Raw genomic sequence first — 26,681 nt, forward strand, 5'->3', positions numbered from 1 at the left:
GTCAGGGGTCCCTTTACCTAACAGGACTATGGCAAATATAAAAGGAGAAAAGGGAGGAAAGTATACACAAAATCGAACTTGCTGGAGAAGCAAGATACAGATATACGTTGCACAGCACATACTATGGAATGAAAGCTCATAATGTCTTGGCCCCAAGCACGGTCTCTAAAAGCTGTCCCCCCGTATATTGTGCTCTAATATCAACTAGGCAGACTTTTCCTAATTAGATTATCTCTGCTGTTGAGATGGGGCCTCAGGATAATAATGTAACATTTGGGGAGAAAGATGCAGCCGAGGAGACCAGCCCCGGAGGCCAAGATGGAGAAAATCTCCACAGCCACCATGAACTTCCCCTTGGTGCTCAGGTATGTTGGGACAAAGGAGACCCAGACACTGCAAAAGACCAGCATGCTGAAGGTGATAAACTTGGCTTCGTTAAAGCTGTCGGGCAACTTCCTAGCTAGGAAAGCCACCGTGAAGCTGGTGAGGGCTAGGAAGGCCATGTAACCTAGGACAGAATAAAACATGGCGACAGAGCCTTCGTTGCATTCCACTACAATCTCTCCAACCAGGGAATGAAAGTCCAAGTTTGGGAACGGAGGGGAGGTTCCTAGCCACACCGCGCAGATAAGAACTTGGATCATGGGACTGGTCAGGACAATGCAGTTGGTCAGTTGTCTGTCCAGCAGTTTCCTGGCCGTGTTTCCTGGCTTGGTGGCCATGAAGGCCAGGACCACGGTGACGGTTTTGGCCAAGATGGAAGAAACGGCAGCAGAGAAGATGACGCCGAATGCCGTTTGTCGGAGAAGGCAGGTGACCTTTCCGGGTCGGCCGATGAAGAGGAAGGGGCAGAGGAAGCAGAGCAGAAGGGAGACGAGAAGGATGTAGGTGAGGTCCCGGTTGTTGGCTCTGACAATGGGTGTGTCTCGGTGTTTAATGAAGGTTGCCAAGACTAAAGAGGTGAGCAGGGAGAAGAAAAAGGCAAGGAAAACCAAAACAAAGCCCAGGATCTCATGATAGGAAAGGAAGTTGATTTTCTTGGAAACGCACTGGTTTCGTTTCTCGTTTGGGTGCTGATCGTCTGGGCATTGGACGCACTGAACTGCATCTGGAACAAACAAGCCACCATTTTAAGTACAGTGGTACCTCAGGTTACATACACTTCAGGTTACATACACTTCAGGTTACAGACTCTGCTAACCCAGAAATAGTACCTCGGGTTAAGAACTTTGCTTCAGGATGAGAACAGAAATCGCATGGCGGCAGCAGGAGGCCCCATTAGCTAAAGTGGTGCTTCAGGTTAAGAACAGTTCCAGGTTAAGAACGGACCTCCGGAACGAATTAAGTACTTAACCAGAGGTACCACTGTGTCTCAGGCATGACAAAATAAATTATTGTTTTGACCAGTTCAGGTCACAGAGAGATTGAGGCATCCTTCTTCCACCTCGTTATGTGGGGCCAAAAGTACAATTTTCCACTGCGTTAAAAAAAAAAATCAAGTCTTTTCAGACCTGAACCAAATTTCTGGGCTGCTGCTATCAATCATCCTTGTTTCTCATTTGGTGATTTTATGATTTTTATACACTGTGGGTTCTTTTTAAAAATGAAAAATGAAATACCAAGCTTTGAAAACTGGAGAAGCAGTTTTGTATTTTATTGTTGGGCATTGTTTTAGTGTTTATTTACATGATGTGTTTGTAGTGGCGTAGCGTTGGGTTGTCAGCACCCGGGGCAAGGCAAGTAATTTGCGCCCCTAACCCCTAACCTGCCGCCGCTGCCAGCTTCTTCTTGCTGCTGCCTGGTCTGGTCTGGTGTGGTTCTCAGCGCTGTGCTGGGCGGGCGCTGCACTGTCCCTCCCCCAGATAGTCCCTCGCTCTCTCTCCGCACCGCACGCCTGGCACCCACCCCCTCCACAGTGGGTGGCGACTTGGCAGCTCGGATCGGATTCGCACAGCCAGCACTGCAGTGTGAGAGAGAGAGTGAGCCAGGTAGGGGCAGAGAGCTGCGAGTGCGAGCGAGCGCCCCCCCAAATGTTGTGCCCGGTGCGGCTGGCCCCCCCTGCACCCCCCACGCTACGCCACTGTGTGTTTGTTTCCCCTATATGGATATTACTGTGAATTTTCGTTACAGTTGTGTTCTGTTTCGTGACGGTGCATAAGCTTGAGATGTTGCTGTGATTTGTTTCCCTGCATATAATCTGTTTCATCATCATGAGTTTATTCGTACGCTGCTTTCCCATGAAGTTGAACATGGTTCGATCATGGGAAAGCTGCATACAAATAAACTCACAGTGATGAAACAATTTACTGTACTTTCTGTCTATAAAATGCCCCATGTGTAAGACGCCCCCTATTTTGGGGGGCTCAAATTTAAGAAAATGGGGGGGGGAGAGTTGTTGAGCTTTTTTTGGGGGGGGAGGGAATGACGAACCAAAAATCACTCACCCTACTGCCCTACTGACAAACGCTAACAATCGCAAGTGACAGAAGCCAAATTGACAAAGCGGCAGCTAACCCAAAGCAGCCCTTGCAGTGGCGTAGCGTGGGGGGTGCAGGGGGGGCCAGCCGCACCGGGCGCAACATCTGGGGGGCGCGCTCGCCACCTCCGGAGTCGCCGAAGAGCCTCAGGGGCAGGCTGTAGCAGAGCCCCATGTCTCGTTGAACCGACGAGCTGTGCGCGCGTCCGGGCTGAAGGCGTCCGGCAGGCAGCGGCTCTCAGCGCTCGCCACGGTCCCCGCGCATCAGGGCCGCGGAGGGCGGGCCAGGCAGCCCCTCCTCACAGCCCCACTGCTGCTGCAGCTGCTGGGCCATGTTGCATTTTCCTCGCCTCTCCGCCCTCCTCCTCCGGGCAAGCGGCGTCGTTTGGGTGGCAGCGCCAGCGGCAACTCGCCTCAGATCACCTGACACAGACCCCCCGCCGCCGCCGTGGCTACCTTACTGTAAATACCCCAGCCCAGGCAGCAGCAAGAAGAAGCTGGCAGCGGCGGCAGGTTAGGGGTTAGGCAAATTACTTGCCTTGCCCCGGGTGCTGACAACCCACGCTACGCCGCTGAGCCCTTGCCGCATCTGCAGATAACCCGCCCATTTGACAAAGCGGTAGCCAATCCAAAGCAGCACTTGGCGCATCCGCAGATAACCCGCCCATTTGACAAAGCGGTAGCCAATCCACAGCAGCCCTTGCCACATCTGCAGATAACCCGCCCATTTGACAAAGCAGCAGCCAATCCACAGCAGCCCTGGCATCAGACACCATTCACCCACCCAATCGCTACATCTTGCTCGTGGATGCAACCAATTGCCCGCACCGCCCCCCTCTGCACTACCCATGTATAAGAGGACACCCCCCCATACACTTCTTACTTTACTTTGGAGTAAAAAAAAACCCTTGTCTAACACACAGAAAAGTACGGTATATTCAAAATCAGATTAAGCGGCAATCCTCCCCACTTATCAAGGAGTCAACCTATTAGAAATCAATGGAGCATACAATTTAGTGGAACATAGGCATGTTTGCTTTAACACACATTAAAAAAAGATGTTGCATTCTAAAAACTTAAGGTTGAACGTTTGCAAAGAAGGTTGCAAAATTGGGTGTATAATTGAAGAAGGGTAAAAGAAACCTTGGTAACTGAGATGACCCCTTGGCAATTTATTATTATTGTGGGACAGAAGAACTGTGATGGCAACAGACACTGTTTTTGGAATGAGGTGAAGGAGAAGAAGAGTTTGGATTTGCTATCCCACTTTATCACTACCCTAGGGAGTCTCAAAGCGGCTAACATTCTCCTTTCTCTTTCCCTTCCTCCCCCACAACAAACACTCTGTGAGGTGGGGCTGAGAGACTTCAGAGAAGCGTGACTAGCCCAGCAGCTGCAGGTGGAGGAGCGGGTATAAATTTATTATTATTATTATTATTATTATTAGACCTAGTCACCATACATTATCACATTTCTGAGCCTGTGAAGGAAGTTTCAGGTGCAATGCCAGAAGTAATGAATTTGAGAACACGTTCTTAAAAGAATAATGTATTAATCAAAGCTAATTTGAAAGATGAGGCAGAATTCAACAGATATCGTATAAGAGAAGCTTGTGCATAAAAATTATTAAATATTTGAATACTGGTGCTCTTTTAATAGAACGTTTCTACCCAGGGGTGCCAATTTGAATAAAATATGGGGGGGGGGCCTCAGGTAAACCCCGCCCCACAATAGTGATCACATGATTTGGCACACACACACCATTTGAATGGCCATGCCCATCAACTTTGTTGTTGTTTAGTCATTTAGTCGTGTCTGACTCTTCGTGACCCCCTGGACCAGAGCACGCCAGGCCCTCCTGTCTTCCACTGCCTCCCGCAGTTTGGTCAAACTCAGGCTGCTAGCTTCGAGAACACTGTCCCACCATCTTGTCCTCTGTCGTCCCCTTCTCCTTGAGCCCTCAACTTTGGGAGTGCCCCTTCATGGATCACTGCCTTGCCGTGGCGAAGGGGCTTGAAGAACTCAGAGAAGCTATGAACTATGCCGAGCAGGGCACCCAAGATGAACAGGTCATAGTGGAGAGTTTTGACCAAACGTGATCCACCTGGAGGAGGAACCGGCAAGCCACTCCAGTATCCCTGCCAAGAAAACTCCATGGACAAAGACAACAGGCATATAAAAGATATGACGCTGGAAGATGAGCCCCTCAGGTCGGAAGGCGTCCAACATGCTACTGGGGAAGAGCGGAGGGCAAGTACAAGTAGATCCAGAGCTGATGAAGCGGCTGGGCCAAAGCCGAAAGGACGCTCAGTTGCGGATATGCCTGGAAGCGAAAGGAAAGTCCAATGCTGTAAAGAAAAATATTGCATAGGAACCTGGAATGTAAGAACCATGAACCTGGGTAAGTTGGAGGTGGTCAAAAATGAGATGGCAAGAATAAATATTGACATCCTGGGCATCAGTGAACTAAAATGGACGGGAATGGGTGAATTCAGTTCGGATGACCATCATATCTACTACTGTGGGCAAGAAACCCATAAAAGAAATGGAGTGGCCCTCATAGTCAACAAAAGAGTGGTGAAAGCTGTACTGGGATGCAATCTCAAAAATGATAGAATGATCTCGATACGAATCCAAGGCAGACCTTTTAACATCACAGTAATCCAAGTTTATGCACCAACTACTTGTGCTGAAGAAACTGAAATTGACCAATTCTATGAAGACTTACAAGACCTTATAGAAGTGACACCAAAGAAGGATGTTCTTCTCATTATAGGGGATTGGAATGCTAAAGTAGGGAGTCAAGAGATAAAAGGAACAACTGGCAAGTTTGGCCTTGGAGATCAAAACGAAGCAGGGCAAAGGCTAATAGAGTTCTGTCAAGAGAACAAGCTGGTCATCACAAACACGCTTTTCCAGCAACACAAGAGACGACTCTACACATGGACATCACCAGATGGGCAGCATCGAAATCAGATTGATTATATTCTCTGCAGCCAAAGATGGAGAAGCTCTATACAGTCAGCAAAAACAAGACCTGGAGCTGACTGTGGCTCAGATCATCAGCTTCTTATAGCAAAATTCAAGCTTAAACTGAAGAAAGTAGGAGAAACCACTGGGCCGGTAAGATACAATCTAAGTCAAATCCCTTATGAATACACAGTGGAAGTGAGGAACAGGTTTAAGGATTTAGATTTGGTGGACAGAATGCCTGAAGAACTATGGATGGAGGCTCGTAACATTATACAGGAGGCAGCAACAAAAACCATCCCAATGAAAAGGAAATGCAAGAAAGCAAAGTGGCTGTCCAACGAGGCCTTACAAATAGCGGGGGGGAGAAGGCAAGCAAAATGCGAGGGAGATGGTGAAAGATACAGGAAATTGAATGCAGATTTCCAAAGAATAGCAAGGAGAGACAAGAAGACCTTCTTAAACGAGCAATGCAAAGAAATAGAGGAAAGCAATAGAATGGGAAGAACCAGAGATCTGTTCAAGAAAATTGGAGATATGAAAGGAACATTTCGTACAAAGATTTCCATAATAAAGGACAAAAGTGGAAAGGACCTAACAGAAGCAGAAGACATCAAGAAGAGGTGGCAAGAATACACAGAGGAATTATACCAGAAAGAAATGGATGTCTCGTATACCCCAGGTAGTGTGGTTGCTGACCTTGAGCCAGACATCCTGGAAAGTGAAGTCAAATGGGCCTTAGAAAGCACTGCAAATAACAAGGCCAGTGGAAGTGATGGTATTCCAGCTGAACTATTTAAAATTTTAAAAGATGATGCTGTTAAGGTGCTACACTCAATATGCCAGCAAGTTTGGAAAACTCAGCAGTGGCCAGAAGATTGGAGAAGATCAGTCTACATCCCAATGCCAAAGAAGGGCAGTGCCAAAGAATGCTCCAACTACCGCACAATTGCACTCATTTCACACGCTAGCAAGGTTATGCTTAAAATTCTACAAGGAAGGCTCAAGCAGTATGTGGACCGAGAACTCCCAGAAGTGCAAGCTGGATTTAGAAGAGGCAGAGGAACCAGAGACCAAATTGCAAACATGCGCTGGATTATGGAGAAAGCTAGAGAGTTCCAGAAAGACATCTACTTCTGCTTCATTGACTATGCAAAAGCTTTTGACTGTGTCGACCACGGCAAACTATGGCAAGTTCTTAAAGAAATGGGAGTGCCAGATCACCTCATCTGTCTCCTGAGAAATCTCTATGTGGGACAAGAAGCTACAGTTAGAACTGGATATGGAACAACTGATTGGTTCAAAATTGGGAAAGGAGTACGACAAGGCTGTATTTTGTCTCCCTGCTTATTTAACTTATATGCAGAATTCATCATGCGAAAGGCTGGGCTGGATGAATCCCTAGCCGGAATTAAGATGCCGGAAGAAATATCAACAACCTCAGATATGCAGATGACACAACCTTGATGGCAGAAAGTGAGGAGGAATTAAAGAACCTTTTAATGAGGGTGAAAGAGGAGAGCGCAAAATATGGCCTGAAGCTCAACATCAAAAAAACGAAGATCATGGCCACTGGTCCCATCACCTCCTGGCAAATAGAAGGAGAAGAAATGGAGGTAGTGAGAGATTTTACTTTCTTGGGCTCAATGATCACTGCAGATGGTGACAGCAGCCACGAAATTAAAAGACGCCTGCTTCTTGGGAGAAGGGCAATGACAGGCCTAGACAGCATCTTGAGAAGTAGAGACATCACCTTGCCAACAAAGGTTCGTATAGTTAAAGCTATGGTTTTCCCAGTAGTGATGTATGGAAGTGAGAGCTGGACCATAAAGAAGGCTGATCGCCGAAGAATTGATGCTTTTGAATTATGGTGCTGGAGGAGACTCTTGAGAGTCCCATGGACTGCAAGAAGATCAAACCTCTCCATACTGAAGGAAATCAACCCTGAGTGCTCACTGGAAGGACAGATTGTGAAGCTGAGGCTCCAGTACTTTGGCCACCTCATGAGAAGAGAAGACTCCCTGGAGAAGACCCTGATGTTGGGAAAGATGGAGGGCACAAGGAGAAGGGGACGGCAGAGGACGAGATGGTTGGATAGTGTTTTCGAGGTTACCAGCATGAGTTTGAGCAAACTGCAGGAGGCAGTGGAGGACAGAGGTGCCTGGCGTTCTCTGGTCCATGGGGTCACGAAGAGTCGGACACGACTAAACGACTAAACAACAACAACAACAAAATGCTGTACTTTTCTGTGCATATGATGAGGGGTTTTTTTCCTGATAAAATAATCTCAAAAATTGGGGGTTGTCTTATACATGGATAGTGCAGAGTGGGGATGGGGGATTGGTTGCTGCCGCGAGTAGCAGATTATCAGCAGCAATTGTGCTGTTAATTAGATTAGATTTGATTTGATTTGATGTTAATTAGTGTCTGGGCAAGGTCTGCTGTTGATTGCTGTTGCTGCAGGATTTGGGCAAGTTATTGGTGCCTGCTGGTGGCGAGGGGGCAGAGGGTTTTATGCTTCTGTGACATGTGCTATGGGCAGCTCAACAACTCTGGGCAATTTCCCCTCATTTTGGATTTGATATCTCACTTTATCACTACCTGAAGGAGTCTCAAAGCGCCTAACATTCTCCTTTCCCTTCCTCCCCCACAACAAACACTCTGTGAGGTGTGTGAGGCTGAGAGACTTCAGAGAAGTGCGACTAGCCCAAGGTCACCCAGCGGGGAAGCGAACCCGGTTCATCAGATTACGAGTCTACCACTCTTAACCACTACACCACACTTTGAACCCCCCCAAAATAGGGGGCATCTTATACATGGAGAAATACGGTGAAGACCCCTCGGCCCCTAGGAGTAGGCTCCTATGTTTCTCCCAGAAACTTGTGATATCTCTGTGAACAAGTAAAACCACAGGTGTTCTGTTCATCCATAATCTTGTCCATTCCAGCACATTCTTCAAAACAGCATGGGTTCGAAAGCCCAAATGTAATCTCATCCCCAGGGGAAACGGTGGACCCTGTTCTTTGTCTGTTACCTTCCCCTCGTCTCCCCCGCCCTTGAGGCCTCCTGCCCTCACTTGCTTCCACCTGTCAAGTCCTGCAAGCAAAACTGGGTTTCCACCCTCAAAATATGAGCTACCTGACACTGGAGAGACTTGTCAGGAGCAAGCATGGACCAATGGTACCAAACAGTATGAGAAACTGCCCTACTAGAAAAATTAACCAATAAACTGAAACTGACACGGGGACAAACAGAAGAAGACGCCTTCACCCCGGTATGGCCAACAAGACAATGACAATAATCCACCAACAGCATACAAATCAATATGGCTAACCTGATCCAAAACACCCACCCACCCCACTCACACACGAAAACAAAGACCACCACAGCCAACCACAAGTGAACAGCCACACCCTGGGACAACCCCAACCTCTCTCACCACCAAAGGAACACAAGTGAACAGCAGGAGCAACGCTGACACCAAACCCTACATACATTAAGCAAAATAGAAACATCACCACCCGACCCCCCCTCCAACTCCCGACCCCCAATGTCTTAACAAATGAAACTGATTTGTAAAAATGTTACATGGAAAAAATACGAGAGACATTGCACATGCTTCTGTAAAACAAGAAAATCTTTGATTAAAAAAAAAATGGGGGGGGAATGAGCTACCTGTCTGGTTAGAGAAGGTCCCCTCTGGACAGCGGACACATCCATAGCAGCAGACAGGCTCCCCCTCTTTCAGTTTTATGCTGTGCCCTGGAGGGCACCTCTCCACACATCTGGCAAAACGGTTTGTCTAAAAGGGATAAAAGGGACAGTGGATTGGTTTTCCTGCATTATACTGCATTTCCTCTCTTAACCTTCTACAACAGCATCAATATTTGTCTAACACAAATCAGCTTCGTTGGACTGGCTGTGCTGTGTGGATGCAAACTAGTATGGTAAAGGGTAAAGGGACCCCTGACCATTAGGTCCAGTCGTGACCGACTCTGGGGTTGCAGCGCTCATCACGCTTTATTGGCCGAGGGAGCTGGCATACAGCTTCCGGGTCATGTGGCCAGCAGGACTAAGCCGCTTCTGGCTTCTGGCGAACCAGAGCAGCGCACAGAAATGCCGTTTACCTTCCTGCCGGAGTGGTACCTATTTATCTACTTGCACTTTGACGTGCTTTCGATCTGCTAGGTTGGCAGGAGCAGGGACCGAGCAACGGGAGCTCACCCCGTCGTCTCGGGGATTCGAACCGCCAACCTGATCGGCAAGTCCTAGGCTCTGTGGTTTAACCCACAGCGCCACCCGCGTCCCTCCCAAAGCAAACTACTCTATTCTGAACTTAAAAATGGGAAGCATAATGCCGACAGTCAACAAAAGAGGTTCAAAGACTCTCTTGGGGCAAATGTAAAAAAAATGTAGTATAAGCACCAAAAACTGGGAAACACTGGCCTGAGAGTGCTCCAATCAGAGAACAGCCTTTACCAAAGGTGTCATGGGCTTGGAAGACGCTTGAACTCAGAACAAAAGGGACAAACGTGCTAAGAGGAAGGCATGCTTTGCAAACCCTCACCGGGATCAACTCCCGCCCAGAAACCTATGTCTGCACTGTGGAAGGATGTGTGGGTCCAGAATTGGCCTCCACAGTCACTTACGGACTCACTGTTAAAACCGTGTTCACGGAAGGATCGCCAAAGAAGAAGACTTCTGAAGAGGTTGTAAAGGTAAAGGGACCCCTGACCATTAGGTTCAGTTGTGATCGACTCTGGGGTTGCGGCGTTCATCTCGCTTTACTGGCCGAGGGAGCCGGCGTACAGCTTCCGGGTCATGTGGCCAGCATGACTAAGCCGCTTCTGGCAAACCAGAGCAGTGTACAGAAAAGCCGTTTACCTTCCCGCCGAAGTGGTACCTATTTATCTACTTGTACTTTGACGTGCTTTCGAATTGCTAGGCTGGCAGGAGCTGGGACCGAGCAATGGGAGCTCACTCCGTCCTTGCGGGGATTTGAACCGCTGACCTTCTGATCGGCAAGCCCTAGGCTCTGTGGTTTAACCCACAGCACCACCCACGTCCGAAGAGGTTGTAGAAGCACTCAAAAGAAGTTTCCCTTGTGATGAAAAGGGTTCATCGACACAGGGGGGAAAGAAATACTCTTATTGAAAAGATAGAGGCTCAGTTAAAATGTTAATTTATCCAGGGTTAATCAAATTTATCCAGGGTTCATCAAATTATTGATGAAGCTTTTTATATGCCCCAGTCTTCCATTTCCAAAGGGATTGAGCTTAGGGATTCTCTGTTTCTCCATGACCCCAAGAATATTTGCCTGCTACCCACCTCGGCACCCCACACAATTGCATCTGAGTTAATGGTGAAGTCTTGGCCTGGGGGCACCGCAAGAGCCACTCTTCCAACTTCCACTTTCGCTGAAGACCCGTTCGGGAAAAAGATCCAGTTAAGGATATCCCAGTCAAGCGATCTCTCACTGTCTTCCATAAGAGATATTTCATCTCCGGCGCTGTTGTTAAAGCGGATGTTCCTTAAAGTTGCGTGGATCTGAAATGGCAGACACGCTAAGATAATTGTTGGGTTGATTCCGGATGCAAGGGACCTGAAACGTAAGGAGCTGCCCCATACCAAATAAGCCTTGGGCCCATCAAACTCAATATTGCCTACACCATGAGTAGGCAACCTAAGGCCTGGGGGCCGGATCCAGCCCAATCGCCTTCTCAATCTGGCCCACGGATGGTCTGGGAATCAGCATGTTTTTACATGAACAGAATGTGTGCATTTATTTAAAATGCATCTCTGGGTTATTTGAGGGACCTGCCTGGTGTTTTTACACGAGTAGAATGTGTGCTTTTATTTAAAACACATCTCTGGGTTATTTGTGGGGCACAGGAATTTGTTCATTATTTCTTTTCAAAATATAGTCTGGCCCCCCACAAAGTCTGAGGGACACTGGACCGACCCCCTGCTGAAAAAGGTTTGCTGACCCCTTACTTACATCACGGGAGCCTACACAATGTTGCTGTAAGTTTTATTTTATTTGTTTTTTATCTTATATTTTGGAAATGTACATCCAGTTTTTCCCCCCTTTAAATTTTGTGGGGGGCCCCAAGAGAGTGGGGCTCTAAGCTGTAGCTTGTTTAAATGTAAAGGGACCCCTGACCATTAGGTCCAGTTGTGGCCGACTCTGGGGTTGCGGCGCTCATCTCGCTTTACTGGCCGAGGGAGCCGGCGTACAGCTTCCCGGTCATGTGGCCAGCAGGACTAAGCCACTTCTGGCAAACCAGAGCAGCGCACGGAAATGCCGTTTACCTTCCCGCCGGAGCGGTACCTATTTATCTACTTGCGCTTTGACGTGCTTTCGAACTGCTAGGTTGGCAGGAGCAGGGACCGAGCAACGGGAGCTCACCCTGTCCTTGTGGGGATTCGAACCGCCGACCTTCTGATCGGCAAGTCCTAGGCTCTGTGGTTTAACCCACAGCGCCACCCGCTTATGCGTAAATCCAGCACTGGAGTCAGAGAGATTCTGTTACCTGCCATGGCTGGAGATCCAGAAGCTTCTTGCTACCCCAAACTGTGTTCCGTTTTGACCCCGTCGAGTGCAAAACGTGCAACGCGTGTGCTACAGAATAGGCGGCATTATAGACCCCATAGCTGCGGCCTGTCATTCTCCTTTCGAACAAGATCGGGGGCAAGTCCTCCACCTTCTCCTCCCCGGTACAATTTTTCAGCTCCTCTGGAGGAAACCGGTCCGTTATGACGAACTCGCAGTAAAAAGCACCTTCCCACCAGTCGCGGAGGAATACGTCCCCCCGGGGCTGCTTTGGATCCAAGGACCCGAGGAAATCTCCAAAGCCCGGCACATCTCCTGCGTGGGCTCTGAAGGACAGCGCACCGTTCAATAACCTTAGAGACCGCCAGTGGAAGGGGACTCCCATCGCAGAAAACTCCCAGTGGGAAGTCAGAATCCAAATTGTCCAAACGCTCCAATTCGACTCGTAAGTCTCTTTCTTGTGGGCGTAGAAGCGGCCTGTTATTTGCTCGATGAGAACGTTGTCCCCGAAGACAATCGCCACTTCGGCTTCCCAGCGATAAACAGGCGGGCCGTTCTCAAAGTAAATGGCATCGCGCATCAAGTCATCCCGAGGAATCGTTTTAAAAAACTCGACGCAGATGTCGTTTTCCGCAAGCATGGGCCACAGGGTCCGGATGAAATTTTCGCCCCTCTCATCATCTGGAGCAAAGACCCCGATCCAATTCCAGTGGAAATGGAGGAGGAGCTTGATTAAGCCTACGTACTGCGAGGCTTCGTTAGGGTCAATCCGGTAGAAAGAAGGAAAGGAACTTTGTCCTCCCCAAACAGGGTTCAACAAACCATAACCGAGCTGAAGGAAAGAAGAGCTTTATTTTAAAAGTTTGCTTGACGCGGGTGGCGCTGTGGGTTAAACCACAGAGCATAGGACTTGCCGATCAGAAGGTCGGCGGTTCAAGTCCCCGCGACGACGGAGTGAGCTCCCAGCGGAGCTGGGACGGAGTGAGAGTCAGTCATTACTGGACCTAATAGTCAGGGGTCCCTTTACCTTTAATCACACACACACAGGGACTGTGTGTTTTGGGCAGGTATGGAATGCTTAGTGGAGAGGAGTTCATGTTTGTTAAAACCAGTCAGTCATTTGTGTGTGAAAAATAGCAGGAGAGATGGCTTGTATGTACGGATCATTGATTCACGAATAAGGATTTATGTGGGCTGACAAAGTGAGGGGTTAAGTTTTCTTGAGCTTTGGGAATACAGTCGTACCTCGGAAGTCAAACGAAATCTGTTCCGGAAATCCATTCAACTTCCAAAATGTTCAAAAGCACGGCTTCTGATTAGCTGCAGGAGGCTCCTGCCATCAGGTTTACACACTCCAACAAAAGCATATTCTGAGCATCATTCAAAGTGTTGGTGCTGACCTTTAAAGCCCTAAACAGCCTTGGCCCAGGATACCTGAAGGAGCATCTCCACCTGCATCGTTCAGCCTGGACACTGAGGTTCAGCTCTGAGGGCCTTCTGGCCATTCCCTCCCTGCATGAAGTGAGGTTACAAGGAACCAGGCAGAGGGCCTTCCCGGTGGTGGCGCCCGCCCTATGGAACGCCCTCCCACCAGATGCCAAGGAAATAAACAGCTACCTGACTTTTAGAAGACATCTGAAGGCAGGCCTGTTTGATGTTTTATCACTTTATTATTATTATTATTAATAATAATATAATAAAGATGGGTGTGGTACAAATTATATTATTTTTGTTGTTGCTGCTGCTGCTGTTATTATACATTGCAGCAATGCCACCGAGCTCTCCAGATCACTTCCATCTAGCCCAGATTAATCTCCTTACCTGTGGGATCTTGTGGGTGCCCAAGACGGTTGCCATCTGCCTTGACGCTTTGATGTCGAGACTCCCAATGACGGACACCAGCTTGTCCTGCCAATCACACTTGTAATTAGGCACCAGTTTCCCCCGTGTGGAGAGCTGAGACAGGCTGTCCTGAAAGATTATTCTCACGTTCTCTTTGTCATCGTATATACGGAAGCCCAGTGTGATGTTGGGTAGGAGCGCCGGATCCTCATTGAGTTCATCGATGGCAAACACCAGGGCCAGGATGTGCTGGTAGTTCTTGGGCACCGGCATATCCCTGCAATCGGGGGACAGTGGAGGTGTGTGTGTGTCCATGCGCAACCCACATAATGGATTATGAGTAAGGTAAAAGTAAAGGGACCCCTGATCATTAGGTCCAGTCGTGGTCGACTCTGGGGTTGCGGTGCTCATCTCGCTTTATTGGCCGAGGGAACCGGCGTACGGCTTCCGGGTCATGTGGCCAGCAGGACTAAGCCGCTTCTGGCGAACCAGAGCAGCGCACGGAAACGCCATTTACCTTCCCGCCGGAGTGGTACCTATTTCTCTACTTGCACTTTGATGTGCTTTCGAACTGTTAGGTTGGCAGGAGCAGGGACCGAGCAACGGGAGCTCACCACGTCACGGGGATTTGAACCGCTAACTTCCGATCAGCAAGTCCTAGGCTCTGTGGTTTAATCCACAGCGCCACCCGCGTCACTCGGATGATGAGTAGATGACAATAAATCTCATCCCTCTTCTCGCAGTGACAGCGCCTTCCAAACCCCAAACAGCCCAGTAATTGAGGAGCAGAATCAAGTTCCTCCCTTTAGAAACATTCAACAACGCCCTACTTGAAACAGCCACCCAATGGAAATATAAAAAATAGGTGAATAAAACATATTCCTTAAAGCTACGACAGTCTCCGCCATGTCTCAATTCTCCAAAGGACCACAGACCCTGGTTGAGTGCCTGGGACCCCCTGGGCTCTTGCCACTTTATTCTGATCTGACAAGACATCAGCAAGCCCTGAGCATCTCTCCCCAACTCCTCCATCAAATCCCCACAACCTTAGCCTGTCATTCCTTATCTGGTCTTCCTCCACCCTCTTTCCTTGTGGTCTGGACAATCAGTGATAGATTGGAAAGCAGCCCAGGACCAGAGATTTTGGTTATAACATACAGATGGCGTCTTGGGAAAGACTTTGGAGAAAGGACCTGACGTTTACGGCTTGCTACGCTTTAAAAGAAAACTACATGAAGATGCTTTACATTATATTTATATTACACCTAGCAAGCTGGCGAAAATGTATAAAACCAGCTCTTTGTTGATGTAAAGAATCTGAGAGAACTAAGTCTAAGACTAAGCTTAGAACGATGACCTGATGTTATATTATAATAGTACCATAAAATAAGTAATTACAGTGATAAATGATATACAATGTAAACAAGAATTTAAATGATTTAAAGATGACAAGAACTGGTGGAGGGAAGTCACATGGGTGTGGTATTTTATGTTCCTTTTGTTCTTACTTTTTCGGTTAATTTTGTGGTTAAGTGTGTGTATCTTATTATTTTGTTTGTAAGTATGCCTAAATAAAACATTTAATAATAATAATAATTGAGGAAACAATGTACCCACATGTGGTAGAAATGTAATAAGATGAAAAAAGTTTCGGGAAATAATTTATAAGGAGCTTAAAAAAAAGTCCAAATTAACTTTTATCAAAAACCGAAGCCTTTCTCTTAGGCATCGTAGCTGCAGATGTTCCAAAAGATTCCAGAAAGGTATTTATGTATGCAACTACTGCTGTGAGAATGTTAATAGCTAAATGGTGGGAAGGAGAGGAAATACCAACTAAAATGGAGTGGCAGGTGAAATTATTTGAAAATGGTATGAAAATCATTTTTTAAAAAAATATGATTAAAAGAAAACATGGGCTAAAGTAAACCATTATGAGAGACACAGGTTCAAAATCCGAACCAGGGCGGTGGAAGAATAGAGATTGAAACTGACTGACTATGCAGAATTGGACAAATTAACAGGGAAGATTCGATATCAGCGAGATTATAAATTTATCGAGGACTGGGGAAAGTTTACAGATTATTTGAAAAGTTTATGTGATGAACAGATAACGCTTGTAGGTTTCCAAGAGGCTCTGTGAAGAACTGAGGAATATTGTAAAAAAGGGAACAAGAGGGGGGAGGACAGTTTTAAAGGCAATATTAAGTTTAGAAATGCACTTACAATATAAATTAAACGGAAGATTGGCAGAGAAACTGAGGGAAGTCAAAAATGGAAAACATGTGATAAAATGAGATTTGGTTGTATGAATATGTATTTGAAAAAATATAATTAAAAAAAAAGTTGTAATTTCAGATAATTCAGGGGGGAACAAATCTGAACCAGGGAATTCCAGATGTCAGCATCCCCCTTGATGCAGATCACTGAAGCCAGGGCAACCCAGAACTTTCCTGAGGACACTTACTGGTCAGAGCAGTATTCCTGGTCTTGGGGAGGAATGTAGAAGGACTTCATCAAGTCGACGGCGCTGATGAGGGGTAGATTCCCCCCCACAATCAGGTCTCCTGGCTTGTAATAGTCTTCCTGGTGTCGGAAAGTCAACAGACACTTGCTCTTGGAGCCCATGCTGGTTACTTGAGGCAGAAGCCAAAACAGAAGCAGCAGCAGCAGCCAAATTAACATCACTGACATGAAGAGACCTCTCCTCCTAGCTTAGAAACAGATTCATCACAAAGCCGAGACACAGTTTTTTGTTTTTTTAAAAATAGCAACAAACAGCCACACATCAAGTCGCCCCCTTCTCCATCGCATTCCCATTTGGAAAGGTTCAGGGTGTATTTATAATAAGGCTGTTTTGTTCCAGCTTTGCTGTTTACTTGGCGAGTAGATATCCCAAGGCGCTTTGGGCGGGGAAGAGTTCAGAAGCAAACCCCCCCCCCCCCATTATTCTTATTACTCCATAGGAGAAAAAAATTAATGACATAGTGCCGGATTCCCTTCTCGACTCAAGCAGAGAAAAACATGTTTGTGTCACCCACGGAAGTTTGGCCTGTCAAGAGTCCGAAGTTGTTTCTGTGTGGAACTGAAATCTAAGATGGCACCCAACCAAAAGTTGGCTAGCTCAGGTGGGTTGGAGAATATAATGTAATATGGCCTGTTGTTGTTTAGTCGTTTAGTCATGTCCGCCTCTTCGTGACCCCCTGGACCAGAGCACACCAGGCACTCCTGTCTTCCACTGCCTCCTGCAGTTTGGTCAAACTCATCCTGGTAGCTTCGAGAACACTGTCCCACCATCTCGTCCTCCGTCGTCCCCTTCTCCTTGTGCCCTCCATCTTTCCCAACATGAGGGTCTTTTCCAGGGAGTCTTCTCTTCTCATGAGGTGGCCAAAGTCTTGGAGCCTCAGCTTCAGGATCTGTCCTTCCAGTGAGCACTCAGGGCTGATTTCCTTCCGAATGGAGAGGTTGAATCTTCTTGCAGTCCATGGGACTCTCAAGAGTCTCCTCCAGCACCAGAATTCAAAAGCATCCACAGGAGGGCCTGGCGTGCTCTGGTCCAGGGGGTCATGAAGAGTCAGACACGACTAAACGACTAAACAACAAACATTCCAATGTGCCCCTTTGGTTTCAGAGTGTACATGGGTAGAAGGGTCTAAAAAGCCTAGGACACAAATTTTCACAGCCCTCTACTGGCTATGTTGGCTCATTTACAAGAAGTAATGTATTTAGGGTTGACTCTGGGAATGTTAACTCAGAGGATAACCTCCAAACCATCCTAATATCTTCGCAGAAGCTTACGAAAAGTTTGGCCTGCCAAAAAACCAAAGTGCTGCACCAACAAGCACAAAACAACCCATCTGCAGCGCCACAAATCCAACTCAATGGTGTAACGTTGGAAAGTGTCAATCACTTCTCCTACCTGGGCAGTTACTTTTCCACAAGGGCCGACACTGATGCTGAAATCCAGCATCGTCTGAGCTCTGTGAGTGCAGCTTTCTCCCGATTGAAGTGCAGAGTGTTTGAGGACCAGGACATTTGCAGGGAAACCAAAATGCTTGTTTACAAAGCTATTGTACTACCAAACCTACTGTATACTTATGAAACATGGACCACTTATAAACGCCATCTCCAACTCCTTGGAAGATTCCATTAACGGTGCCTCCGAAAAATTTTACACAACACTTGGGAAGACAGGCGAACTAATGCCAGTGTACTGGAAGAAGCAAAGATCACCAGTGTCGAAGCAAGGATTCTTCAACATCAACTTCGCTGGACTGGTCATGTTGTGCGGATGCCTGGTTACCATATAATCCATACTGGCAAAAACTGTCACCGTGGGTCTGGCCTTCATAGCTACCATGCCAGGTAATGTGGCTAGAAAACTCTCAGAGAGACATAACTGGCATGACTGTGTGGCTAGCAGCATCCCCTCTATTCCCAGACTTGGACTTTCCACCTTTCGCTGGAGAGATGGTTGTGGAATGTGGCAAAGTTTCGGTGACTGTGTTTTACTCTGTCTTGTGTTTACAAGGGTTTCCTGGCTTTTCCATCAGCTTCACAGTGGTTTTCCTGTCTAGGAAGTTGTCCAACGGCTTCAGGGAGGCCAAGTTTATCATCTTTAGTATGCTGGTCTTTGAAAGTGTCTGGGTCTCCTTTGTCCCCGAGTAGAAAGGGATGCAGGTGGTGCTGTGGTCTAAACCACCAAGCCTCTTGGGCATGCTGATCAGAAGGTTGGAGGTTCAAATCCCCACGACGGGGTGAGCTCCCATTGCTCAGTCCCTGCTCCTGCCAACTTAGCAGTTCGAAAGCATGTCAAAGTGCAAGTAGATAAATAGGTACCGCTCCGGCGGGAAGGTAAACAGCGTTTCCGTGGGCTGCTCTGGTTCTCCAGAAGCGGCTTAGCCATGCTGGCCACATGACCCAGAAGCTGTATGCCGGCTCCCTCGGCCAATAAAGCGAGATGAGCGCTGCAACCCCTGAGTTGTCTGTGACTGGACTTAACTGTCAGGGGTCCTTTACCTTTACCTTTTTATAAAGGGGGAAGTTCATGGTGGCTGTGGAGATCTTCTGCATCTTGGCCTCTGGAGCTGGTCTTTTGGACTGCATCTTTCTCCCCAAATGCTACATCATTCTTCTGAGACCCCATCTCAACAGCGGAGATCATTTAATGAAGACAATAAATAATAAGACCACAGCGCCCTTTTGGGGGGCTGATATTTCACAGTGTTAATAATGCAGAATATTAATTCTTACGTGGCACTTAAGAGGAACAGACATAGCGTTATCTTTGCACTACCAGTCTATCAAAACCAGTGATCTCTTGTCCCTTCCTAATGTAAGGAAATCAAATGTATGGGGGGGGGGAACCTGGGGAACAGCCATTACTCTTAGAACCTGATATAAAGGTACCCCTGACCATTAGGTCCAGTCGCAGATGACTCTGGGGTTGCGGCGCTCATCTCGCTCTATAGGCTAAAGGAGCCGGCGTTTGTCCACAGACAACTTCAGGGTCATGTGGCCAGCATGACTAAGCCACTTCTGGCGAACCAGAGCAGGGCACGGAAACACTGTTTACTTTCCCACCGGAGCGGTACCTATTTATCTACTTGCAATTGACGTGCTTTCGAACTGCTAGGTTGGCAGGAGCAGGGACCAAGCAACGGGAGCTCACCCCATCGCGAGGATTCAAACCGCCGACCTTCTGATCAGCAAGCCCTAGGCTCTGTGGTTTAACCCACAGCGCCACCCATGTCCCATAGAACCTGATATAGGTAGCTGTTATTATTTGATAGATGCTGTAGTTTGTTTGGGGAGTGGTGTAGAAGGAGAAACCTGCTTCTTCCATTCTGAAGCAACATACATATTGTTGCATGCCACCCCACTCTCTGGGTGGTGTGAGATTCCATGTGGTTGCCCCAGGGTCCAGTTTCCTTGGAATAAGGGACACCAGAGACTGTGGTGTCTTCGGGATATATTGCTTATTTACGCATGGTCTGTGATGGAGGGGCTCATAGCATTAACACCCTAAGAGGCATTGCTTCTTCCATAGTCACAGACTTGGAATGAAACAGAAGCTAGAGTTGACATCAGAGATGCAAACCATAGAGGAATTTGGTGAGATCTGTTGATGCTAAACAGTCCCAGGAAGCTGTAGCTAAGCCTGCTGTTAGGTCTGGCTACCCTGAAAGAAACAGAACTGTGGTTTTGGAGTTTTGCTAGAAGATCATGGCCACTGGTCCCATCACCTCCTGGCAAATAGAAAGGGAAGAAATAGAGACAGTGAGAGATTTTAGTTTCTTGGGCTCCGTGATCACTGCGGATGGTGACAGCAGCCACGAAATTAAAAGACGCCTGCTTCTTAGGAGAAAAGCAATGACAAACCTAGACAGCATCTTAAAAAGCAGAGACATCACATTGTCGGCAAAGATCCGTTTAGTAAAAGCTCTGGTTTTCCCAGTAGTGATGTATGGAAATGAGAGCTGGACCATAAAGAAGGCTGATGGCCGAAGAATGGATGCTTTTGAATTCTGGTGCTGGAGGAGACTTTTGAGAGTCCTATGGACTGCAAGAAGATCAAACCTCTCCATTCTTAGGGAAATCAGCCCTGAGTGTTCACTGGAAGGACAGATCCTGAAGCTGAGGCTCCAATACTTTGGCCACCTCATGAGAAGAGAAGGCTCCCTGGGAAAGACCCTGATGTTGGGAAAGATGGAGGGCACAAGGAGAAGGGGACGATGGAGGACGAGATGGTGGGACAGTGTTCTCGAAGCTACCAGGATGAGTTTGACCAAACTGCGGGAGGCAGTGGAAGACAGGAGTGCCTGGCATGCTCTGGTCCAGGGGGTCACGAAGAGGTGGACACAACTAAGCGACTAAACAACAACAACAAAGCCAAGGTTGAGTTCTCCCAGGCTAAATTTTCTGTGTGAAGAATAACGTCTGTGTTAATTACACCATAGGTGAGTATGGGTTGTTTTTCCACTCCACCATATATCCAAAGGTCCAGTTGGCAAAGCTTCCGAACTTGCAGAAACCTCTCCTGCCTATGGGGCAGCCTTGGGGGACTGAATTCATTACCAGCCAGAGTTAACTAAGTTTGCCACAAGCAAACCCTGGGTTGTAAACTGCTGCTCAGCTCCACATCAGCTGAAGACCAGGACCTGGCAAATAAGGCCGATCCCCTGAGTCCAACTAACCACAAACAAGTAGAGAATGACGCAAACTTAAGACTTTCCTCTTTGAATGTGAGTCCAGAGCTTCAAAGCTGTGGTTATTTTTCTCCAGTAGAATTATCAGAACGACAGAAATTCTTGCTAAACCTCTGTGGATTTCCACCCACCGTGTCAATAACAAAGAGCAAAACATGTTTGTGAGAATGATGCGATGTGAAGCCGTCCAGATGCGGCTGGGATGCGGAACAAGGACCTTGTTGTCTGACCATCTCTCCCTGCGCTGCTCCATAGCCCCAGATAGAACCTGTATAGTTAGCTTCTTTCTGGGCTCTGTACCCAATTTTGTTGCTGGCATGCAAGGAACAGGTTCCTTCCTTTCATCCTGCAATGATGTGGCTCTGTTGTTGCTCTTTTGGCTTCCGCCTCAGGCAGCTGAAATTTCACAGAGGGATACATTCCTCTTGACCAGGCCTTTTGAGCTCCAGAAAGCCTATTAACAGAGGTACCTCAGGTTAAGCACTTAATTCGTTCCGGAGGTCCGTACTTAACCTGAAACTGTTCTTAACCTGAAGCACCACTTTAGCTAATGGGGCCTCCTGCTGCCACCAGAGCACGATTTCTGTTCTCATCCTGAAGCAAAGTTCTTAACCTGAAACACTATTTCTGGGTTAGTGGAGTCTGTAACCTGAAGCGTATGTAACCTGAGGTACCACAGACCTGGAGACATCACTATTGGTGCCCTTTTAAAGCTCAAAGAGATTGTATTTGGAAATCTTAAATTTTCATGACCTCCTCTGGAACAGGATTACAAGTCAGTGTTCACAGCAGGATACTGGAATAGTTTCCAAATTTCACTGTGGGGTGCTGTTCTTGGGGCCTTTGATACTGTTGTCCCTAGCCTTGGGATGCTAATAATAATAATTTATTATTTATACCCCTCCCATCTAGCTGGGTTTCCCCGGCCACTCTGGGCGGCTTCCAACAAAGTAGTCTGTTAAACATTAAAAGCTTCCCTAAACAGGGCTGCCTTCAGATGTCTTCTAAAAGTCTGGTAGTTGTTGTTCTCTTTGACATCTGGTGGGAGGGTATTCCACAGGGAGGGCGTCACCACCGAGAAGGCCCTCTGCCTGGTTCCCTGAAACTTGGCTTCTTGCAGTGAGGGAACCGCCAGAAGGCCCTCGGTGCTAGATCATCATGCTGATGGCTTTTTGTGTGTTGTAACTGCTGTTAAGGAGCCTTCTTTAACATGGTGCTTTCCAAAAGTCCCTAGACTCCAGCTCCTTTCATCCCTGACCACTGGGCATGCTGGATGGGGCTGATGGGACTTGTAGTCCAAAACATCTGGAGCACAATGCCGTGAGGTATGATGATGGTCAGTATTTTAATAGGGTTACGCTCAGTATGCAAGAGACAGTGGATGACTGAATACCACTTGCTGAAGAAAATGGGAGATGCTGGCCCACACACCCAGCTTGATGGCGTAGTTTTATATATTAGTAATATACATATGAGGGACGCGGGTGGTGCTGTGGGTTAAACCACAGAGCCTAGGACTTGCCGATCAGAAGGTCGGCGGTTCGAATCCCTGCAACGGGGTGAGCTCCCATTGCTCGGTCCCTGCTCCTGCCAACCTAGCAGTTTGAAAGCACGTCAAAGTGCAAGTAGATAAATAGGTACCGCTCCGGCAGGAGGGTAAACGGCGTTTCCGCGCGCTGCTTTGGTTCGCCAGAAGCGGCTTAGTCCTGCTGGCCAGATGACCCGGAAGCTGTACGCCGGCTCCCTCGGCTAATAAAGCGAGATGAGCGCCGAAACCCCAGAGTCGGCCACGACTGGACCTAATGGTCAGGAGTCCCTTTACCTTTACCTTTTATTATGCTGAATAAACGCCTGTAAAAAATGTTTACACATGCCTCTGTCCACCACTTCCATTGCAAAGAGTTCTTATCTCTGCTGGCTTGCGTGCTTTAGCTTCTGGACGCTTCTGAGGCTTGAGTCACTGATTGATGCTGTTCCAAGAACCGGAGTTCACCCGGCTGCCGGCCGGTGGCTGGCGCAAGCTAGGGGCCTGCCAAATGCCCCCGTCTCCCCAGACGCATCCCAACAGTTCTGGCCTTCATGACTACCAAGCCAGGAAACATGCCACAAAAACTTTTGAAGACATAGCTGTCAAGCGTCCCTTATTTGGTGGGACAGTCCCTTATCCCAGTGCCGTGTCCCGCTGCTGTCCCTTATTGATGATGTCCCTTAAATTTCCCGAGTTTCAAAGGAAGCAGCTCCTCTCCCTCCCTCCCTCCCTGCCAGCCAGGGAGGAGGGAGGCTCCAACTGCGTTGCTCGGCTGCGTTGCTCACCCAATAAGGAGTCTAAGAACGACTGGGGGGTGGAGCTTGCATGCCTTGTGCCAATCAAATCGGCCGCGTTGCCTGGGGACTCGCCTTTGCTCAGCGCTTCCCAGCGGAGAGGTGATGGTGGTTTTCCTTGCTGCATCCCCATTGCTAGGTTGCTGCGCTGTGGGAACCACCACTTGAGGCTTCGTTTGGCTGCTGGTTGACTAAAATCCCTTATTTTGGCTGGCTGATCCGTTATTTTCGAGGCTGCTGGTCCCTTATTTTCAAATCTGTAAGTTGACAGCTATGGTTGAAGAAGCAACTGATGAACTTAATTGTTCTGTCCTGTCCTCTGACACAAGCTATTATCTGTGCAGTTTGGCTAGGAACCTGTCCTCCATTCCTAAACGTGGACTTTTATTCCTCTGTTGGAGAGATTGTAGTGGAATGTAATGGAGGTTCAGCGACCATGTTTAACACTGTTTTGGGTTACATGGGTCTCCTGGCTCTCATCAGCTTCACGGTGGTTTCCTAGCTAGGAAATTGCCTGACAGCTTTAATGAGGCCATGTTTATCACCTTCAGCATGTTGGTCTTTTGCAGTGTCTGGGTCTTCTTTATTCCAACTTACCTGAGTACGAAGGAGAAGTTCATGGTGGCTGTGGAGATCTTCTCTATCTTGGCCTCCAGGGCTGGTCTCCTGGGCTGCATCTTAGCCCCACAAATGCTTCATTATTCTTCTGAGGCCCCAGCAAAACAGCAGAGATCATCTAACGAGGAAAATAAATGCAGAAAACTAAGTAGATTAAATATTATTTTTCAATCTGAATTCCTCTGACCTGTTGATCAATGTTTTACTGATTCTTTTAACAGATTGTTTTCAAATACCATTTTCTCCTACAACAGTCTCCTGAAATTATAAATACAAATGGAACCAACGATAGAATTTTTTTTACTGTAGAGCATTCCTTTTCAGAGACTTCTTCCTGGATAAATGCACACAGCACCTTCTCATTCCTCACAGCAGCAAAGGAGCACACACATGGAATATTCTTGGGTATAAAATACAGAATATAGTTTCAAGCATCCAGTCTGAGCACATCATTCTTGGCCAGTTACATGGTGCAGAGAGAAAGGGAGAGAAGAAGCTTCACTTCCTCCCTTACCAGAGGTGGGGTGTGTGTGGCCTGAGTCTAGGAATACAACTCTATGGCCGTAACCCCTTCAGGCACTAACTAGCACTCATGCAAAATTACCGTATTTTTCTGTGTATAACACGCCCCCATGTATAAGAATCCAAACTGAGAAAATGGGGGGGGGGAGATTGTATCCGTGTATAAGACACCCCACAATTTTGAACACACACACACACACACACACATATATATATATATATATAACAAGAAAAACCTTAAAATACATACATACATACAATATTGACATACAAACATTCAATGAATTGTATAGATTGTAAAGAGTATAAATAGAAAAAGAACATAATTATATCTGATGTTCGAATCAGCGAAGAAAAGAAACTTCCGACGAAGCCCATTGTACTGATTTACAATTAAACTATTATTTACACAGTTACATAAAGTTGTTTTTCTTTGACTTAATTTGACATTTTCCAACAAATATTTTATATTGCATGGCTCATTCTGCATGTATCTGCCAGGAAGCTTTTATTGTCACAGTACCCTTTGAGATATTCATTAATTATTATCCATTCCTTATGAACTTCTTGTGTTCAGTTTCCTCTCACTGTTCGCGTTTTCCTTGCTAATTGTAAGTACTCTATTAATTTGGCTTGCCACTCGATCTTTGAAGGGATGCTTTCGCTCTTCCGATTTCTTGCTATTAGAATCCTTGCTGCAGTTGATGCAGCTAAACTTCTTTTTAATTTTTACTGTCATATGTCCTAATAGAAATGCCTCAGGTTTTTTAGGGAATGGGATCTTAAACATTTTCTTTAACTTGTTATAAATGATATCCCAAAAATCTTTGATCCTTTCACACTCATACCTCGTGTTAGAGACGCTTCAGGTTGCGTGTTTTTTTCGGGTTGTGGACCGCCGAAACCCGGAAGCACCTGAGTGGGCTACTTCTGGGTTTCGGCGGCCATGCATGCGCAGAAACGCTAAATTGCACTTTGTGCATGCGCAGAAGCACCGAATCGCAACCCAAGTGTGCACAGATGTGGGTTGCAAATGTGCATCCCGCACGAATCACGTCCGCAACCCAACCGTCCACTGTAATATATAAGCTTTCTGAGAGGAGCACCCCTCAGAGCCAATGGGAGACTGCGTCAGAGGTAGAGAGCCAATCAGAACACAGGTCTCCCGAAGTCCCGGCCTCCGTGCTCTGAGGAAAGAGACAATTCTGAGGGAATATAGCTTTTCCCCCTCAGGAAAATGCCAGTTATGGGTAGATTAAGGAGGTCGAATCAATATTCAAATTGAGAATCATATGTCCAGTTCAGTTTAAGTGAGATAAAGACATCACTACAAAAAAATAAACAATCATAATAGTGAACCAATGATGTAGAGATGGCACATGTGTATTTCTTTTTCATTTTTAAGTATATTTGAAAGAGTTGCGCCAAACAGGACTCGTTTCCCTTCTTTCAAATAACCCCTTCCTTAAATTGGTGAGGTAAAATGTCTGAAATCCTCTTTTTTTTAAAAAAAAAAAAGTCCCTTTCATTCTCTTCATTCCAAGATAGGATGTATCGCCTTTTAGTAATTGTGTTTTGTCATTTTCCCTCTTTCAATAACTCCCCTCCTTAAAATCGTGAGGTGAAATTTATTAAAACCTTTTTTTAAAAAAAAATGTCTTTCAAATGGGAAAGGCATTCTGCTCATTCTGAGATAGCCTTTTAATACTTTTGTTTGTCATTTCCCCTCTTTTAATAAACCCACCCCCTCCATAAAATGGTGAGGTAAAATATGCAATAAAGATTAAAAATAAAAAATATTTTATTTCAGCAAACAATGTAGATTAGCCTTTTATTCTGGGGAAAATTGGATGCTTTTAAGACTGCATGAGAAAAAGGCTCATTTTTTTTTTGTAGCAAAATGCAGGGATCTTATTTAGTCAAGATGGGCAGAAAAATTACTAAGTCCTATGATATCCTTTGCAGTGTTATCCTTTCCCCACTCCAGTTGAAGCCAAATAAAACATAATTTTCAGGCACAATATGCAACAACGTTGGACGTTTTTAGTGAAGAGTGTGTGTGTGAAAACATTTTCAATACTGATAACAACATTTCAAAAGCCGTTTCTCAAACTTGAAAAGAGAACAGTCAACCATCATCTGTAATTTGCTTCAGCTGAAAAGCTATGATAAC

The 26,681-nt window shown here is 46.7% G+C and overlaps 1 protein-coding gene across 4 annotated transcripts; it reads right to left on the minus strand.

Moving 5' to 3' along the window:
• Positions 1 to 182: 182 nt before the first annotated feature.
• On the minus strand, positions 183 to 25,382 carry LOC310835565 (vomeronasal type-2 receptor 26-like). 4 transcript variants are annotated; one of them, XM_083720291.1, is made up of 7 exons: positions 25,357 to 25,382; positions 23,966 to 24,104; positions 13,821 to 14,118; positions 11,980 to 12,831; positions 10,775 to 10,993; positions 9,122 to 9,248; positions 183 to 1,108 (listed from the first exon to the last, which is right to left on the minus strand). In XM_083720291.1, exons 2-7 carry the CDS (start codon positions 24,043 to 24,045, stop codon positions 201 to 203), a joined length of 2,484 nt encoding a protein of 827 aa, XP_083576417.1. In that variant the 5' UTR covers positions 24,046 to 24,104; positions 25,357 to 25,382; the 3' UTR covers positions 183 to 200. The 4 variants fall into 4 exon arrangements, with proteins under 4 accessions (XP_083576417.1, XP_083576418.1, XP_083576416.1 ...); XM_083720292.1 differs by lacking the exons at positions 23,966 to 24,104; positions 25,357 to 25,382 and adding an exon at positions 17,927 to 18,151; XM_083720290.1 differs by lacking the exons at positions 23,966 to 24,104; positions 25,357 to 25,382 and adding an exon at positions 16,306 to 17,205.
• Positions 25,383 to 26,681: the final 1,299 nt, after the last annotated feature.

The sequence above is a fragment of the Podarcis gaigeae genome, assembly GCF_964106915.1.
Source record: "Podarcis gaigeae genome assembly, chromosome: 18".
Taxonomy (NCBI): Eukaryota; Metazoa; Chordata; class Lepidosauria; order Squamata; family Lacertidae; genus Podarcis; species Podarcis gaigeae.